This window comes from Hemibagrus wyckioides, linkage group LG04 (assembly GCF_019097595.1).
Source record: "Hemibagrus wyckioides isolate EC202008001 linkage group LG04, SWU_Hwy_1.0, whole genome shotgun sequence".
NCBI lineage: Eukaryota > Metazoa > Chordata > Actinopteri > Siluriformes > Bagridae > Hemibagrus > Hemibagrus wyckioides.
Window position 1 is genome coordinate 16,437,767 of NC_080713.1, and position 20,932 is coordinate 16,458,698.

Below are 20,932 nucleotides of genomic sequence, written 5' to 3' on the forward strand. Positions count from 1 at the left end.
AAATTAATACCAGGGTGGTTGTTGGGTACAAACAAATGAAAAAACATGACAGCAACAAGAATACAATGGAAGATTCCAATAGTGTCAACTAAAAACAGGCTGTGTGACTATTTCTTTCTTTCTTAGCTGTGAGAAACAAGCAAACTGAAAACTTTAAATCATCTAGATCTTTTACTCAGTTTCTGCTATTTGCATTTTTAATATTTGACTGTCTAGTAATTAGATGTAGATTAGATTAATCTAGAAATGAGATGTAAGAAGTATCCAGTTACAAAAATGATGTGAATTATATTGAAGGACCTATTGCTCATTTGTGGGTTAGGACAGAATTAAGTGCTTATCTAATAACATTAAAAGGCACAGAGATACAGAGATTAGCTGAGCTAACATATGCTCAGCCTCTGCACTGCTACAATGCCATCAACCTGAGGGTAACTAGTTCAGTAAATGACTCCAGAATTAAAAGACTCCTATATTTAAAAGCTTGTGTGTGTGTGTGTAGAAACTCACTTCAACATGAAGAGTAAATTGGGGTTGCGTTCTAGGAGTCCGGGGTACAGCTGATGTGTGGCTTCGATGGCCTCTCCAACACGACCCTCCAATACAAGCTTCTGTATTCCTGTTCCCACATACAGGAGAAACACACACACTTACCATCTGTGCAAAACCTAGCCAAATGCCTTGCTGCCAGAATGCTAGAACCTATGATGATCATAATGCTCTGGCTTAAAAAATAATTGCACTGACAAAAATGAGAATAACATGAAAATCACTCCATGGATCTAAAGTAACCAATGTACACACAAAAACAGCGAAGCTACCTAATTGTCCATAATACCTTACAATACTATACACTCAACGTCAACATTATTAGAGACTCCTGTATACATGTACATTCATGCAATCATGTGGCAACAGCACAACATATACATATAATTTCAGGGATTTCGACAGTGGCATGGCAGTCAGGCTGTTTTGAGTATTTTAGAAATGCTTATCTTCTGGGTTTTTACACACAATAGTCTCTAGAGCTTACAGGAAATGATACAGACGAAAAACAAGATGGGCAGCAGTTCTGCAGGTGGAAATGTCTTGTTCTTCTTGATGAGAGAGATCAGAGGAGAATGGCCAGGACAGGAAGGACTAGCTCAAACCACCCTTTTCACAACCCTGACGAGAAGAAAAGCAGCTCATAACACTTAAGCCGAACCTTGAGATGGATGAACTACAAAAGTAGAACACATCAGGTTCCTCTACAAAACTCTTGAATATTGGGGAAAAAAGACTATATTCACTAAAAGACTATATTCACTAAAGCTCTCGACAAGAATATTCTCCTTAGAAAATACGGGAATGACAAAGCCAGTTCTTTTTTTTCCTATACACTAATAATAATAGAGTTAGAGATTCAAAGAAGAACATTTCAATTCAATTTAATTTATTTCTAAATGTAATTTATTTGTATTGCACTTTTAACAATTGACATTGTCTCAAAGCTTTACAGAAGTAAAGAAACACAGAAAAAATGATGTAGTTTAAAGATAAGATACTATTGATCCCTAACATTTATCATAAAACAGGATAGTGAAGAGAGAAAAAAACATAACAAAAGAAGACTGCAACAGCTTAATGATGTCGGCGGATCATTGGTCCGAGGTTAATCTGGCAAGCAAGGGATGTGCAACCAAATATTAATTAACTTTAAGACTATCTCTTCCTATACTTCTGCTCATAGAAAGGTTTGCCGTTCTGCCTCCAAAGGTGCCGTGTTCAAGTTGCTAAACACATCCAGATAAATATCAGGAAATGAAAGCTGAAATTCTGATCTACTCATCTATTCATCTTTTGATCTCAAACCAAAATATCTTTGTGTACAGAAAAACCAAATAAATTGGCCTTGCCGTTCCAATACTTTCAGAAGGAACTGCATGATTTTGTGTTGTGCCGCTGCCACACAAATACCTAAAAGTAGTTGGTGAGTGCATGTGTGTTGAAAATGTAGTATTAGTGACATACTCTACTTATGACAGATGCAACCAAACACTGAACATATATTTATGTTTCATGGTGAGAAACATAATGGTGAGGAGGCTCTAGGTGTGTGTTTCTGTTTGCATGTGGATTCTTACTCTGTCTGTTTTTTATGGAGGCCTGGTCCTCCTGTATCATGGTCTCTGTGGCTCGGGCAAAGGCCATGGCAGTAGCGCAGTACCCATGATGCACCAGGTAGCTGGATACCATACTAAAGAAAACATCACACACAACAGTTAGAGACAGCATGGCATCATGTTCACTGTTCCTTCAACATTAAGTACTTTAGGGCTATAATGCATTGATACTTTCTGTATCTGTTTAGTGTTTGTATTTGGATTCTTAATTAATCCTGGCCTGGGCTGACCAAGCAGTTACAAAATGATGGATGAATGAGATGCAAATCCATCACACAACAATCTAGTTGAAATAATCATATCTGACTAGTAACACTGTATACATGAGTAAAACTTCTGACTGCTTGTCCACAGAAATGAAAAACCTCTCACTTGCATTATTTTTTGTTGTGTCCCTTGTCAAATACCTTTAGTCTCAATCTCAGATGCCTGGTGACCTTATCCAAAACAAATCAAATGCACAGTCACTGCCGTTGATGGGGATGCGTCCACCACCACCAAGTCCAGTCTTTCTTGTTTTTAATTTTTGAACCGGACATACCATTAAAAGATACTTCAAACATGAAGAAAGCTACTGAAAAAACCATTTTAGACATTTGTCATTGCTGTGACCTTGACCCTGGATAAAGTTCAAAATTTAATCAGTTTATCTACTGGTTACACTCATGAATCCATATAAATCCTACAGACACTCACGCACTCATTCTTGATATATCACACTAACAAGAACGCTGCAAGATGCAACAAGACACACAGATGGATGGAGAGAAGGATGGATTGATGGTGAAAATTGTAGAAAGAAATTTTTGATCATGAAGGTGTAAGTAACACATTTGTATGATAAACAAGATGGAATCTAATTCATTATAAATCCTACACATAAAAAATTCAGCCACTCATTCTCAACGGATGGAGGAACAGACAAATACTGGAGGTGGAGACACAAAAACAAGAAAACGCAACAACTGTGCGCCTCTGATTAGTATCTGTACAAGATGCAGGAATCTGTTCGTTCTGAATAATGTATTCACATTCCGTTACATCTCTGATCTACATGCAGGCCTATGCACAGATTTTTTTGGGGGAAGGAGATTAAGAGGGGAAAAAAACTACTTGTACTCCTACTCATTCCATGGCTGTTACCACTACCATTCATAATCAGAAACATGTTGCATCAAATAAACCTCGGTGCTTCGTGCTTGCTTCTTAAAATGCCAGCACAGAGTTTATCCAATAGACATCAGCCAAGATCCTTCATCAACTCTATATACAGCGCATGGTGAATATTTATTTATTAAGATTTATACAGCCAACCAGTTTTAGACCAGCAGTCCTAATCATGGTACATGGTTTCCCAAAGTACACTTTGTTTCTAACTGTGGCTATCTATTGCTATGCACAATGTGTCATTTTCTTTCTAACGCTTTACATCGCTTTAGACAGCCCACCACTGATCGGTCTGTGTGTGGATAGTAGACTATTCTCAATACAGAAGTAACAACATGTTACAGCTATAGGTCTATTTATACACTAACAAAATGAACAAGCAAAGTATAAGTTTACAATAAAAAAAAAAAACAAAAACAAAAAAAAACAGCATCACTGCTGATACTTTCCTACCAGTGCAATCACTCTCATGTTCTCACTGTATATATACACTATATTGCATCCAATACCATGATGTACCATCACAGCCAAATAAGTGCTTTTCCCAAAGTGTTGCCACAAAATCTGAAGTCGTATCATGATTTCCTTCACTGGAACAAATGGGTCCAAATCAGTTCCAGCATGGCAATGCCTCTGTGTACAAAGCAAGGTCCATGAATAAATAGTTTGCCATAACTGGTGTGGAAGAAGTCTAGTGGCCTCCACAGAGTCCTGACTCCAACTGGACCCCACTGAACACCTTTGGGATGAATAGACCCTTTTGTGCAGACGTCACGATTACATCACAGCGCTAGCTGGATGCAAAACAAAGGGAAAACTGCAGGTGGCCTATACAAACCCGAGTCGGCTACACAAGGGACGCAAATGTCGTCTTTTTGTGTTGTTGGGTGACAGAACCAACGGAGTACAGGCATAAAACAATGATGGCTGTGGTTAAATGCAATAAAACGAGCGGACTGGACAGATACAATCATCAAAAATGCCTGCGTTTGCAATGCCTGCGTCATATCAGATAAGGTTAAAGAAACTATTGTTTTGTTGGTATGATTTATGGTTTGGTTACATGTCTAAATATTTCTTATACATGCCCACCTAATCATCCACTGAGTGAGCGTGTACGGGGCGGCCAATCTGGTTCCATCCATTAAAGTTAATTTTTTCAAATAACATTCATGGTCCTAGTCAATGAGTGACCTAACAATCAGATAAATTCGGATTTTGACCAGTCATTGTTTAAAAACAAACTAACAAAACTTGATAACTACTGCTTACAAAGCGGTCATGAAAATCTTACCTCCACCTAAGCTCCGCCCACCATAAAACGTCAATGTTTACGAACAGAAAAACGGTCTATTGGAACGCTGACTCTGTGCCAGGCCTCCTCGCCCAGCAGCAGGGCCTGACCTCACTAATGCTCATGACTGAACAAGCACAAATCCCCACAGCCGCACTGCAAAATCTAGGGGTTAAATTCAGCATTCAACAAAGATTAATCTTCATAAAGTACTCATTCCCAACATGTTTAAAATTTTGATTTTGAAAATATTAATTACCTATTCTGAGTGTCTGTCTGTGGCAGATATGAGCCAGTGTTCCATTGTGTGCTCACTGCCACACTTTTGAGACAGGCTTAGTGCTGCCCCATGGTCAGGAAAGAAGCAGCTGACAGACAGTTAATGACAAGTGTGCAAGACTGTGCTAGTTAAAAATACTCCACAGCTTCCATGATTTTGTTTTACAGTAAATAATCCGAATGAAATCTAATATATTTCTGCTATGATGTATGTGTCTATGATGTATAGGACCATTGCTACTGAAACAAGTATTTCAAAGAGCGCAAAAATGGGATTATGGTATGAATTACACAGATCAGCCATAACAATAATACCAGTAAGAGGTGAAATGAATAGCATTTACTTCATCTTAATCTTGTTAAAATAATACCTGTCAAGGGGAGGCAGCAAGTGAACAGTGAGTTCTCTAAGTTAATGTGTTAAAAGCAGTAAAAACCTGACCAGGGTCAAATTGTGATGGATACATGTCTGGAGGACGTTAGGATCTGCTGCTATTGTCTTGGTGCCAGATATCACCTCTTATGGAGTTTAGGTCTCTCAGGGTCAGTCATATTTTCGTGACCTACAGATTATTAGGCAGGTAGTTTTAATGCTATGGCTTAATTAATGTATATCTGTCTATCAAAAATGTATGTGTGGGGGAAAAAAGGTTTTCCATGAAAAGCCTGAACAAAAAGAAGAAAACAGTCTCCCTTTTCCACTGACCAAATATTTGGGGCTAGTTTCAGGTATTTTTGTGGTTTTTAAGATGGTTGAGCTAGAGGATTTCACTGAAACATGTCAGCTCAACAGTATATCAAATGCAACTTAGAAAAAACGTCTAAAACCATTCAAAATGAGCTGCTAGACTGCTATATGTTGATGATTGTATGCACCATACATGGTCAATGTACACTATGTTGGTCCTCAAATGCCTAATAGGTTAGACAAAAAAAAATAAAAATAAATCGCTATAGTCCTCAGCATGTTTGCACCAATGTCATTATTATATAATGTCATTATTATTATATTGCCCTGCCCCAACAAAATCTATGGTATGAGTTGATGATACATTTAGCATTGATGAATGGAGTGCAAGAAAACACACTGGGAATAAAAATAGACTTATGGTAGATTTAGGGTCAACGAGTGTAGCTAAGGAAGGTGTATCTAAAAAACAAAGTGGCCAACAAATGCCTTTTTATAATTTGGGAAATACAGAACAACTACAGCTGTATTATTTTAGCAGCTGAGAGGAAACCACTAAATTATATACACACATGCACACTCAAAGACTGCTTGAGAGAGAGAGATACAACACTTGAACCAAAGCAGACTTTAACACTATAGATATACATGCTGAATGAGGCTAAGCTGGAGAGCCAAAACCTAATCGCGAGGCTGCTCTCCAAGGATCTTATGGAGTAAATTATATAGTAATTACAGAGTACTACAGAATAAATTGTATAGTAAGCAGGGGTGCATATAACCATGAGACTTTAGCACTGTAGGTTTTGATGATGTAATAGATATAAAAACGTGTCCTCACTTCTGCAGCACTGTCTGCCACTCTCCGAGTCTCTCTCCGATAGGGAAGCGAGCGATCATGCTGTGGATCTTTGCTCTCCACTCACTCATGTAGTCCTCGATGTCGAACACAAAAGGATGCTGGCCAAAGTTAGCGTCTACAATCTCTCCAGGAGTCTGTAGCCCTACTGTTGGATAGAGGTTGGGCTGGGGGGGGAGGAAGAAAAATAAAATTAGAAACTATAAGGACACCCAAAAAATGTATAATAGAAACCATAGTTAATCTTTGTTCAAGCTGTGTTAATTATACGCTCCCGGCAGAGAACCCAAACACGTTACCACCCTTTTTACCGGCAGTAAAAACTAGCTGTATCTGCATGTGGGCCTGTAAGATTGATCAATGGGTCACTTACTGGGAGGTCTGTGAAAGCCACACCTGGAAGGAAAAAAAAGACAGATGAGCATCCACTCAGCCAAACAAATATACGAGCAAAAAAAAATCCTTTCAAGTTCAGCAGGTTTCAAGCTATTAGGCAATGACTATATGCTTAGTCAGCAGGTATATGCTGTGACAGGACAGGTAGCATTTTTGCTCTGTTACCCAAGCTGTGTCCATTCTTAGTGTAGAAACATGTGTTGTTGATAAGGTTCACGCAGCAGCCAATCACATCGCCCGTCGTGAAGGTGGGCCCATATGGTTGGCCGGTCCCTGAGGAGCAAAAGGAGTGCCCATCATCTCCGTGGTAACCGTAGGAGTGTTTGTCCCAGCCTGGAAGGAAAGACAAATAACAATAATCAGACATTGAAATTACAGAGATCAGGGAAATTCACACCTTTTCAGCCATTCAAAGATGAAGCATGAGACACCTAATCCGGCCACAAGGGGCATCAGACGACACTTTAGATTCACCCGGGCCACCATGAGTGACTCAGCTCTCTGCAACACTTACTGTTCACCTCAGACACTGTGAATTCCAATGTGACTTGTTCATGCCAGGCTTAGCGTCACATATGGTGGTGTGTGAACAGTCTGGCATCACTAAGTACTAACATTCTACCAGTTTAAAAGCTATGTCGAGAGGCAGCTTGGACTGACAGATTGGACCAAAAAAAAATAGAGAAAGAAAAAATGAGAGAGATAGGTCATGTCTGTGAGGTATTAAATTAATCTGGAGAAAAGCACTGACAGAAATATAAAGCCATGTACATCATTCCCTCAGTGTTACTGGCTCCAAAAATAACACAACACCCCCAAAGAGAGACACACAGAGCAATGAGCATATAATGTGATCTCATCAGATCTCAAAAGACATTTTCTTTTAGATACCAGAACAACTAAGCTTTATCTGTGCATGTGTAGCTGGCACAAAGGTGCAGTAAAATGAAATGCAGTAAATGACAATAGTCTGTACAGATGATAAAGGTATACACTACAACGTAAGGGTGCAAGACACGAGAGTATACAAACAATACACACATAGACTCACCGTCCACTTTAAAGCAAACACCTATACACCTCCATGTTTATGCAGTTATCCAGTCAGCCAATCATGCAACAGCAGCAGACTGCATAAAATCATGCAAACACTGCTCAAGAGCTCCAGTCACATATCAGAATGGGGAAAAATGTGATCTCTGTGACTAACTGTGGCATGGCTGTTGATGCCAGGTGGGCTGGGCTCCTGGGATTTTCACAAACAAAAGTCTCTAGAGTTTACACAGAATGGTGCGGGGGGGAAAGCATTGAGTGACAGTGCTGTGGGTGGAATCATGTTGTTGATAAGTCAGGTCAGAGGAAAATGGCCAGATTGGTTCTAGCATCCAGGAAGGATATCGTAAACTGAAATAATCACTCTTTGCAACTGTGATGAGCAGAAAAGCATGCACAAAACATCAAACCATGAGTTGGATGAGCCATGATGGCCTCAGGTCATTGTTCTTGGTAGACAGCAGCGGAGCCTGATCCTGGTCTTCTGCTGTTGTAGCTCATCAACCTCAGGGTTGGAAGTGTTTTAAAGTTACTAAAGCCTTCTTGCTGGCTCAAACAAGTCTGGTCATTCTCCTCTGATCTCTTTTAACAAGGTGTTTCAGCCTACAGAACCTCTGCATACTGGATGTTTTTTGGCACTATCCTGAGTAAACACTAGATTCAAGATGCTTTATTGTCATTTCCACCACATATAGCTGATGCAGTATATAGTGAAATGAAACATTTCTCCAGGACCTGGTGCTACATAAACATACAACAAAGAGTTCAAACACAAGAACAACACAGAGCTAGGACAGAAGTTTGTCTTAGCCAAATAAAGTGCAAAGTGTGCAGCTAGGTGCAAACAGAGCAACAACAAGAGAGTGCAAAAACAATAAGTACAGAAAAGACAACACAAAAACACAGGACACTCAGCTAGAGCTGGGCGATTAATCATTATTATCGATTAATTCGAATTTATGGTTTATGTCGATGCTGAAAAAAGGAAAATTGATTTTATGATTTCACTTTGGTTTGGCAGAGCGAGCTTCCGTAGTTCTGCGATGCAAAGAGATTGTTTCTAAGAGAGGCGCGGTTTCTTCAGTCCAGTTTGAAGAACGCGCTGAAAGACGGGGAGGAGCCGAAAGTCTGCCGCCGTTTTAATATGAAATTTAAAGGGGCCTGAGACGATCACGAATTCGTGTAGAGTTTATGGAGAATCGCAGAATTCTTAGGATCGCTGAATAGAAATGTTAAAAATGGCCTAGTGACGAAAACGGCGGCAGACTTCAGCTCTTCCCCGTCTTTCATCGCGTTCTTCAATCCGACTGAAGAAACTGCGGCGTCGCAGAGCGAGGATCAGAGGACAAGTGTGTGTGTGTGTGTGTGTCTGTGTGTGAGATCAGGAAGACTCGTATTTGGCTTGTTCAGTATTCAAATGTTATACACATCTATGCAATATAGTGGAATGCTGCAATAAGTTTACCATCCTACCCTGTTAATCAAACCTTCATTTTATTTATTTATTTATATTTTTTACTATTATACCCTCATTGGGGGCTGAGTCCCCCTTAAATGAAAATCCTAGACTCACCCCTGATTGTGCCCGTATACACAGATGTAAAATGCGGTCTGGCTCCTGTTTGGTTTATTTAGCGTGTTAGTTGCATGTTGGTTTTATTTAGCGTGTTAGTTGCATGTTGGTTTTATTTAGCGTGTTAGTTGCATGTTGGTTTTATTTAGCGTGCAAGTTGAATGTTGAACTGCTTTACAAAATTGTTTTTCTTCATGGATTGTTTTTCCAGGTGATAATTATTTATTTTATAAAAAGTGATTTAAGTTAAGTCTGCAGTTTGCACTTTACAAATCCCTCATATTTTGTTATATTACTTTATTTTACTAGAATAATTAGAACTTGTAAAGACTGGTGAATGTTTGCATTTTATAAATCCCCAAAAAAGGTTTTTATGTTGTTGTATTGATTATTGTTTTTCTAAAATAACAAAAAAAAAAAAAAAACTTGTTAGCGAAAGTAAATTTGCACTTTTAGTCCAAATTAGCAGTTCATATGTTTGGTTATATTGTTTTTGCTCAAATTTAAAAAAATCTATTCTATAGTCTCTAGTATTTTATTAAATTTTTTTAAAGAAAAATAATCGTTTTAATCGAATTTTGTTTTAAAAAAACGGAGATTCAATTTTTAGGACATATCGCCCAGCTCTACACTTAGTGCCGAAAAAAGAAAAAGAACATGTGCAATGAAATGTAAATGAAATGAAATAAAATGAGATGATGTACAACTTTGAGACCTGTCGAGTGTGAAAATCCCAGGAGAGCCGCGGTTTCTGAATCACTCAAATCAGCGCATCAACAACGATGCCATGGTTAAAGACACAGAGATCGCTTTTTTAATGTTAAACATTAAGTGAAGCTCATTAAGTGATGACCTGTATCTGATTTTGATACTGACATGAATGTGAAGGTGTTCCTATGTGGACAGTGAGTGTATGTATACACACTAAAGTGTTAGGAGCAGGAATAATAATGAGGAGAAACCACTGATACTGAACAAAGAAATAAATTGCAAATCTGTTTGTAGACCTCTATGCTAGAATTCTACCTCGTTCCAACACCAAACTAACAAAAAGCTCAACCTGAATAAGCATCTTTACTCTTCCATCATAGTCCAAACGCTCTGAAACAAAGAGCAGCCCAGGGAGCGAGTGCTGCATAATCACCCACTCTCATTCACTCGGTCAATGTAGAATTCGGAGAAGCACTCCAGATCGTTCCAAACTCCATGGAGAAACCAAGAGGCAAGTGATCCCAGAGCGGTCATGTGACTGACCACAGCTGGGCATGAAAATACACAAACCTCTTTGCCCAAAACACCACTTTTACTGTCTGAATGTCACATTCCTCCACCCTTTACAAACACATTTAAAAAACAGTTTTTACATCACTACAGGCACATGACAAACTAGTCATCAGGAAAATAATCCTCAGCATGTTTACAAACTCATGCTACACAAAATATCTGTTGTAAGCAGTCACAATGCAATGATGGGAAGTCATTAGGGTTGATTTTCTGTCTCGAAATCAGCAACTATTCACATCATTACCAGCCAAAATGAAACAAGGAATAAAGAAACTCAAAAATGGCTCTCTCTCCTTATTTTTTAGATTTTTTTTTTTTTTTTTTACAAAAAAAATTATTTTATAATTTTATTAAAATTTATTTTATTTTATAAATTTTTATAATTATGCATTCACAGAATACTATTGTCAACAAGACAAACTAACTGGATGGTGAGCTTTCGAAATTACATGAATATACACCAACCAGACATAACATTATGACCACCTGCCGAATATTGTGTGGTCCCCTTTTTGTTGCCACAACACATCAAACTGTGATGCACTGTGTATTCTGACACATTTCTATCAGAACCAGCATTACCAGAACCAGCAATTTGAGCAACAGTAGCTCGTCTGTTGGATCGGATCACACGGGCCGGCCTTCACTCCCCAAGGGCGTCAGTCAGCCTTGGCCACCCATGACCCAGTCACCGGTTCACCACTGTTCCTTCCTTGGACCACTTTTGATAGATACTGTCCACTGCAGACCGGGAACACCCCACAAGAGCTGCAGTTTTGAAGATGTTCTGATCCAGTCGTCTGTCCATTTTTCCTGCTTCTAACACATCAACTCTGAGCACAAAATGTTCACTTGCTGTCTAATATATCCCACCCACTAACAGGTGCCACGATGAGGAGATAATCAGTGTTATTCACTTCACCTCTCAGTGCTCATAATGTTATGCCTGATCGGTTTATTAAAACAATCATATTAGATACAAAGCTGTTTTTCCAGCACTTTTAGTTAAATTATGTTCCATAAGTGACTACATGATAAGCACTGCAAATGATATACACAGTTCCCTAGACGTCAAAGTCCGCACATCCTTTAGACCAGTGGTTCCCTAACTTTTTGAAAGCATGGCACCCCTTTGTAGTGTTTTTTTTTCCCCACGGCACCCCAACCCAATTAAACTAAATGTACATGCGTACATACAAATATAAAATTCAATCCAGATGAGCAAACAACAAATGAAGCATAAACAGCAACATGAATGTATTTTAAAAGCATAACAACAAACATAATATGAGGTGAAACAACCCATTCAAATGAACCGTCTGTCTTATACAACTGGATGATGCATGTCAACAGACTGATTTGGACCATTTCCTGTATGTCGGAATCATTGGAACAAAACACATTTAAAGATTGATATTTAACTCTTTTAATAATTATAAACAACTCAAATTAAATTTTATTTTTAGTTTCTCATTTGCTTTGTTCAAACCTGACTTTATTTTATGGTATGATTCTGTGGCACCCTTAGCCAGTTGTCGCAGCACCCACTTTGGGAACCACAGCTTTAGAGCATACTGTCAAATGGTGGACATAGCAAAATATTTTAGCATCACAAAGTACTTAAAAAATATTGTAGCAGAAGTGATCAATGTTTTATTAAAAGATAACTGACCAGTGAAACCAGATTTCTAAACTCTGGTGTGTATGTTAATATAAATGTAGGCTTCTCCAAGATTTTATCTCATTTTCTCAAATAAATTGATGAGAATGATTCAAGACAAACGGACAGGAATGTGTGCTTACTCTCCATTTCAAGATCTCTAACAATCTACTCTTACATGCACCTTTCATAGTTACACGATTAAAGAATATTAATGCTAACAAGGCTGCTCTAATTGGATGGTTGGAGAGAGGAAGATTAAACATGCAAATCCACTGAATTGTTTAATTACACTCAATCCAATTAAGCTATTCCCAACATCCCCACCACCACCACAACACTACAAGCATTCCACAAGACTGGCACACGAACATCTTAGCAAGAAAGAAATGGCACTCATGATCCTATCATTTTTAGCTTCCATATCATTAGAAACCTCATGTTTGTGCCTGAGAACTAAATCCACTGAGGAACAAAAGGCTCATAGAATATTTCCTCCTGGCTCACATGCCTGTCTACTGAGGCCTTGTTTGGGAATTTGGAGAAATGATCTTTCATGCGTTCTCTTGAAGAGCTGCGTTACAATGTGTTTTGGATTGCAGAGTGTTTAAGGAGAGGTTCAGGGTCATTCTGAGTACAGCACATGTTCAGGCATGTTTAAAGCAGTGCTAACACTGAGACAGGACACACGAGAGATGGTCAGAGAAAACGGAGCAATGGCACAGAAAGGGTGGAGATGAGAGTCGTGCCAAACCACAAACAAATTAAATGATAGAAATCAAAGTGGTTTAATCCACAGCCAAACAAGGCATATTTTAATGGAAGTCACTTTATCACTATCATAGATCTGCAGAGATGGTTTTGGTTTACTTCGAATTCATAGCATATAATCCCTTTTTTAGCTACTACAAGCAGCATTCTACTACAACCCCACAAAATGTTTAGAACAGCTATATACAATATAGTCATAAGTTTATATATGCCTCAGAGAAACGGCAAAATTTTACATTATTTAATTTAAGAAAAGGATCATAAAAAGAGGGGTGTAAACTTTTGAACAGGATGACTGATATAAATGATTATATTATTTAAAAACCTTATCTTTCCTGTTAGTACTGCTCTTCAAGTGCTACATAAAGATATTTACACATTTCCTAGTAGACAAAATATTAAATTTACACCGATGCACTTGTTCAAAACTTTTTATGCTCCTTTTTTTCTTTTTTACAAACACTTCCCTGGCTCTTAACGCATGTGTTGCCTTCATGAGCATCAGTGACTGTTTTGTAATAGTTGTGTATGAGTCCCTTAGCTGTCCTCACTAATTAAAGATAAATCTCAACATCATATAGCCTCTTGGTTAAAAGGGTTAAATATGCAGAAGAAGCTGGAAAAGCAAATAATGTGCAGGAGGAATTTTCTGATGAACTGTGGGCAGTTTAACTGCACAGGACAAACAAGGGACTCATGAAGAACTCTCATGAAACATAAAAACAGTCACTGATCATCCAGGGAACAGCACACAGTATTAAGAATCAAGCATAGGTAAACTTTTCATCTGGTTCATTTGTGTAAATTCAGAAATTATTTTGTCTTGTTGTTAATATATAAACACCAGGTATGTGAAAATGGCTTATTCAGGGAAGCACTAAATATAAATATATAAATAGATTGATGATACCTTGTCTTTTTTTTTTATAACTATAAAGCCAGCATTCATACAACGCAGGTGAACTACTCTTTATCTTTACATAGAAGCGTCCGTATTCAATAAAGACTAAGAAGAAACAAATTATTTGTTCAATATAAGTAAGGATACTCAAAAGTAACGGATCAGAATATTGTTGTGCCATCATGCGATCATATGTAACACACAAGAACAAAACCAGAACAGCTATACAACACAAGCCTGATACATCCAGCCACCCAGACCCTCAGTTCAAACTCCAATCCACCTGTCCACCACAGATCAGGAGTCATGTTTGCTCCCTGAGAAGCACAGTGACACACACACACACACACACACACACACACACACATCCCCCACTAACTTACCCGGCAGTCTGTTCATGTTGACCCCCTGGGCTGACAGTCCAATGCCCATGTACCTGTAAACAACAGTGAGAAATGAGAACAAAGGTTAAAACCAGGATCTCTGTATAACTTACAACATCTCAAACAAACTGCTGCATCAAACTAGAAACAGCACTGAAACTACTCTTATTCATTCCACAAATCATATTAGGGGTGGTGTTAATTTCTGATTTTCTGTTTCATATCATAAGACATATTTTTGCTGCATTATACTGGCAAGTGAAGGCCCACTCTCTTGTCAGGAAGAAAAAGCTAGTCACGAAGCTTTTCCATGCTGATTCCCTGCAGGATGAAGAAATCACCACAGCGATGGGGAAGTTCATATTCAGTGGAAGAGAGCACAGCGTTCAAAAACACATCAAGAGCTGCAGACATCACTCACAGAAAAACAAATGCTGCATTTGAATAAAAGCTCGGCTCAGACTTTCAACTATGAAATTCACTTCTTAACCTTTAAATGAGTTACACTGCATAGATAAGGATTTCCTTCAGATCAATCAACATACAGACAAAAATCTATAAATTCGACTATTCAGTTAAATGATTTGAGGAAGAAAACGTACAGCACTCTGCAGTTAGCTTGTGGATAATAAAAGACGAACATGATGGAGGCATCTGTGTTTTTTTCCTCCCCCCTCCCATTAAGATGCACAGAGGTTAAATGAAGTAATTCTGAGTTTTACTATATGCTGTAAAATGGCATGGAAGGATCACAGAAATGTATTGATTCGAGACCCCACCATATTCTATCCAAATGAATTCTGAGCATGCTTACACCTGTAACTGCTGTTCTATCATCATATTCCCAAGCCCTTAATCATATTCAGTATACTTTCATCTAACATTGCCATATTTACATCCAGTAATTCAAACCTTCTCCCACTTTTCTGCAGTGGCACATGTAATAAGACTACTGCACTACTTTCCACAGGCATACAGGTTTAAATAATGCTGCGTCGCAAATAATCCCGTTTACGACGAGTTAAAAGCCCCGCAAACTCCACCTTGACTTGAAATTCCACTTCTCATGATGAACATCCTGAGGTGGGAAATGACGTTATTACAACTTGTTAGGCATCACTTACAAGGCTGCATGAATGCGGCGTTAGTTTGCTGAAAGCCGTCTGTGACGTTCTGCCCGCTTCTATTGTTTACTTTCCTGCATCACACCACTCAGTAATTCCAGCCTTTATAACACTTACCCATCCCTCCCTTTGCTGACGATCTTCACTTCAAAGTAGTAGATACCACAGGCAGCGGGGATTGGGTGGGTAGCTCGCACGGATGCCGCGTCTTTGTGGTTTTTGCCGTGACCTGGAAAAGGAGCGCATAAGTAGAAAACAATGAGTCACTGATTCAGGGTTTTTCCTCCACAGAGAATTCAAAGGCAGCTGCATTTCTCAAATTACATGCTGCCATGACAAAACAAAATTTTCCTAGCCGGTGACAGTTCTGCTGTTCTGCTCGGTGGAAATCTGTAATCATCACTCCACTGAGACGCTGTATCAATTAGTACACTTGGGCAAACACAAATTTCCTGTTTTTATTTCAAAGCATGTAAATCCTCAAGATCACACACTTCTGAAACGAGAGCTCATGAGAGACAGAGTGAATACTGATCTGAGATCAGCTCTCCCAGGCCGTCATATTATATTCAGAATGATGTAGGCAAAATTTTTACCTTGATTAGCATTCTTTCTTAAAATTGAATACGCAACCTATTTATTGAAACCACACGAGACCAAACCTAGAACCTGGGCCTGAAAATAGGCCCGTCATTTCTCAAGCAGACAAAGGTCACAGACACACTCTATCTGACAGACACAGACACTCTATCACACACATACTCTCACTCTTTTTCTCTCTCTCTATCACACACACACTCTCTGTCCATCACACAGACATGCTCACTCTTGAACTCTCACTCTTGCACACGTGCACATTCCTGCACACGCACACACACTCCCTCACACTGGTGATAATATGACTGTAAGAGGAAGCCCAAGGCACAACTGACCTGTACAACTAACTAAAGCATAAGAGGTTACAATCAATACAATCCTACACAGGGTCAGGCAAACCTGAATGTGGTGCAAAACCATCGCTGGGCACAATCACATAAAGACACACACACTGCAAAAAATTTAGAGGATCCAGTCAGCAGAAAATGCATATTTTTGGTGTTTGGGAGTAAACCAGAATATCTAGAGGAAACTCCCAAAATACAAGAACAAGAGGCTCATAGCACACAGGCAGGAAGTGAACCCCCAAGCTGGAAACATGTTAACCACTGAGTCACCATGACCCCCACAATCCATTCAGTTCAGTCCATTTAGCTGCTGAATTCTTGAATCTGATTGGTCAGCAGGTGTTTCTAAGCTCAGCTCTGACTGGGATGCTTACTATTTCCATAGTAAAAATTCAAGCACAGGGATGCTCCATGTAGCAAGAATAACCGGATATAAGGACTTGCTTTTAAGCTGTGTTCATACATACAGTGATTTTATTGCTGCAAGTCTCCAGTCGTTGTACTATGAAGTCATCAGTAGGTGATCCTACTACTGGTTACTATAGTAATAAAGTTTATCAGTGGGGGTGGAGCTAGCATTCCAAATCAGCTTTCTTTCTGCTAAGATGAAACCTTCTGGAGGAAGAGTTTGTTTATAAAATTCAGCAGTGTATATATGCATCACATCACACATGATGAAGGAAAAAATGTGTGTGCCCTTTCCCACAAACTCAATTTATGTTTGTATAAAGTTTCTCAACATTGTTATGTCACTGGACACGCCCACATCGCCAAAGGTCTATGTCCACATCGCACCATGACTCCAGCTCTCACCGAAAATCACTGATCTCTGCTCGATTAGTCACTGCGAGTCACTGTATGTGTAAATGCAGCATTCGACACTTTGGCTGAAATCTAAAAATTATCCATTGATACATACGGTGTAAACATGCCGACTCGCATCTTACAGCGATGACACAGCAGGCTTCGTAGCAAGAATGCCTGCTCTTCGAAACCTCCTCCTGATTACCCATCTTGGAGGTGGAAGCATGTACAGCATTTGAATGTGTGTTTTTTTGGGTTTTTTTTATTAAACATGCTGCTTCAAGTCTAAGTGGATCACAGAAATGTTTCATCATCATGTTTCCTGTATTGTTCTGAATATTTTAATCACCTGAAGATGGAAACCTAACCTGCGCATTTAGGCACTGCTTTATCTGTAGACATATCTTATCAAGAAACCACTAAGCTGCTTTTCTCCAAGCTTTCATCCGCATGATGCACTGAGCATGGTTACGAATCTCTATACATCTGCCCTTTCTAGGCAAAATGTGACAGTGCAGTTATCTCAACAACTCAATAGAGTTCTGGAGTGCTTTTAAAGAACCCCATTAAACCGTGTGGAATTATTACAGTCTAATCTAGGTCACGTTGTTGTTCTTTGATTTGTTAAGTAATACATGATGCATTAGGCTCAGATCAGATCAGATCAGGCATTTCAAGGTATACGGTTTCAGCAGTAGGTTTGAGCTGTCCATCAAGCTCTCTTTATGAATGCAAAGCTACTTGTTGGCTCTAGAAGTTCCAAACTGCTCCTTTAAAAATGCTCTGACCAGCACAAGTGACACTCAGTGAGGAAAGGACACTCAGTGACGTTTGTGTGGCAGGAACCCATATCGGTATAATAGTCCCTGCCTTTCAGTTCAGCTCCAGCGCGGCTGACAGGAATGAGTTTTTTCAGTTTCTTTAATCAGTTTGATTTTGATAGGCTTAGACATGCTGTAGGCTTCCAGATGTTCAGCAGAGGCAGTGCGTGGGGAAGTTTAGAGCAGCTATGGTGACACTACTAAAAAGTGTAATTAAACAAAAACCAGCTTGTTTATAGATATTATGGCTAAAGTTATTTAAAAAAGCATTTTATCAAAAATAGAATTTAAGATGCAACAGCAGACTGAGTTGAATACACTGAGATGATATGATTCATATATAAATATATGTATACATACACAGCCAGGTGAATTTTATATGCAAACGCGCTCCATCCAGAATGTTTCATTAGAGAGGGAAGTAAACTGATTTGGAATGCTAGCTGCACCCCCACTGATAAACGTTATTATTATGGCAAGCAGTAATAGAAACACCGGCTGGCAACCGGCGACTTGCAGCGATGTGTGAACGTAGCATTAGTAGGACACACTTTGCATGAACATGACAAAACTCTGTCAAAAAAAGAAAAGAAAAGAAAAACCAACTCAATTTAGAGTGAAAGAAAGCAAGGCTGCATCAAGTGTGCAGCTCAAAACATCTGCACAACCGTCAGTCACGTATCGATTAGTTCATCTGTCGATTTTATTATGGGGGAAAATTAAAGCTGGCAGATTTTTGAGATCCACTCTTCACAGGCGAAGCTCCTGTGCAAAACGTGTAAAGTTTGGCAGGTCTGAAATGGTCATTTTTCTTTTTTCCATCTCACACTACTGCAGCTGGGCACACCCTACAATTTAAACACCTCTGCCTTAAAGTGCTGAGGGAATTTTCCAGTTCCTTCTCACCATGTCCATAGCTGTTTAATATGAGCTAATACACTGGTTTGTTAGTGTAACAGCTTATAGGCTCATGAGAAGCAGCATGCTTAAGAGACGTGTGTTTTCTGTTTAAACCTACTTTCTTTTGCAGCTTGTTGCATGCGCAGACTGATATGCAGACCTACTGTATATGATATGATATACCATGTCATTACACCACTACTCACGATCAACAGACATACATGGCTATGATCTCCTAGCTCCAATCATGGTCATAGCAAATTTTGTTTGCTTCACGCAATTTCTGCAACATATTTAGTAATCAACGACGTGTATAGCATTAAAGCGTATTTAAAACACTAGTAAATATGAAATTTTATCTTGTTTCTGCTGAATATGCCTGCATCTGAGCCAGTTAGACTTTATGGTCTTGTTGTCTGGGTAACAAGTCAGATATCAGCTTCAAATAATGGACAAATCTGGGATCAGGTCAAAACGTCAATAACCCCATCTATCCACAACCCGGTGTCAGTCCATCACAGAGCACAATCATGCATAAAAAAACAGGAAAATTTAGAGATGCCAATCGGTCTATAATACACATCTTTTGACTGGGAGAGGAAACCATAGCACATGGAGGAAAATGAATCCATCCATCCATCCATCCATCCTTAATTTTCATCTTTCATCTTAAATTTTCAGACCAGCTTCTTCAGGCACGAGAGTTTGAGATGATGCTCGTGCACACAATATTTTATACATGCTAAAATATTTTAGCAATAACACGCTGAAACACCTCACAGATCCACGTCTCACGGATCATTGGAACCTAACTAATTTGCATCCGTGAATATTTTGCAGACCCCCGAAATCCTCACAAAATCCTGCAAAAGTGTTTATGGCTAATTTCGTGGCCATTTATACATTTTCATGCTTTTTAATGCAAAATTATTAAGCAAAATTTAGTTTATTAATTTAGTAATATAAATATAAAAGTAAAATCAACAAAATATCAACATAAATAAAACAAATGTTATTTTAATGATATCGAATGTCGCATATGTACAGTACAGCCATTACGACACGCTATTGGCTGGAAGGGTTGGAAGTAGCCAATCACAGGGCATTAACAGTTTTACCTAGCTGCTGATTGGCTGGTAGCTATGATGCTCTGTATGCGTGATGTCGTGGTTCATCTCCCCACACCTTGTGCTCGGTTCAACACGTGCGTATATTCAATAAGTGTAAATAAGTGATCTCAGTGATTGTTTTCCTTGGTTTTTATACAGGCGATACGGTACTCTATTTTTACGACAAACATTTATTTATTTTTCAAGGGTAATGTATTAAGCTAACTTTTAAATGAAATGAAAGTGTTTTGGGAGCATGATTGTGGTCATATTTAGGGTTTAAACTCTAAAAATAAGCATTTACGGTACAGTATTCGTGTTTTTAGTGACTCCACCGAACACCCACAAAATCTTGTCATTCGTGATGGGTCCTGGAACGTAACCTCGCAGATGTGTGAGGTATTACTGTATATTTGAAGTAATACTGATGTAAAATCTGATGTGTGTTGGCAGCCAGTAAACACCACAACACTCCAAGTACAGTTGTGTAACTAGGAATGGAATGAGGTTTAGGTCTAGGTGTGATCTAGATCTGAAAACACTCTCTTAAACCAGATGCCGTATTCATGATACATGGGTCATATCAGACAATGATAAACCAGCACATTTAAAAACATAATGTAATGACTGTCTACTATCCAGTGTGCAGCCACCTAAAGCAGAGAAGCTTATAATGATGCGTCAGAGACAGAGACTGATTTAGGATCCACTTTTCCCAGCAGACATATCCTAGATCTTACAGCCTTGTCACACG

The 20,932-nt window shown here is 38.9% G+C and overlaps 1 protein-coding gene across 2 annotated transcripts in view; it reads right to left on the minus strand.

Moving 5' to 3' along the window:
* Nucleotides 1-20,932, minus strand: part of ranbp10 (RAN binding protein 10) — a 54,573-nt gene that overhangs the window by 15,860 nt on the left and 17,781 nt on the right. Inside the window, exons 2-8 of one of the 2 annotated variants that reach the window (XM_058387390.1) lie at nucleotides 15,718-15,829; nucleotides 14,477-14,529; nucleotides 7,017-7,184; nucleotides 6,829-6,851; nucleotides 6,438-6,622; nucleotides 2,130-2,242; nucleotides 511-619 (exon numbers count right to left, since the gene is read on the minus strand). In XM_058387390.1, coding sequence (XP_058243373.1) covers nucleotides 511-619; nucleotides 2,130-2,242; nucleotides 6,438-6,622; nucleotides 6,829-6,851; nucleotides 7,017-7,184; nucleotides 14,477-14,529; nucleotides 15,718-15,829 — 763 coding nt within the window. Of the gene's footprint in view, nucleotides 1-510; nucleotides 620-2,129; nucleotides 2,243-6,437; nucleotides 6,623-6,828; nucleotides 6,852-7,016; nucleotides 7,185-7,902; nucleotides 8,060-14,476; nucleotides 14,530-15,717; nucleotides 15,830-20,932 lie in introns of those variants that run through there. The other variant, XM_058387391.1, reaches the window with a different exon arrangement.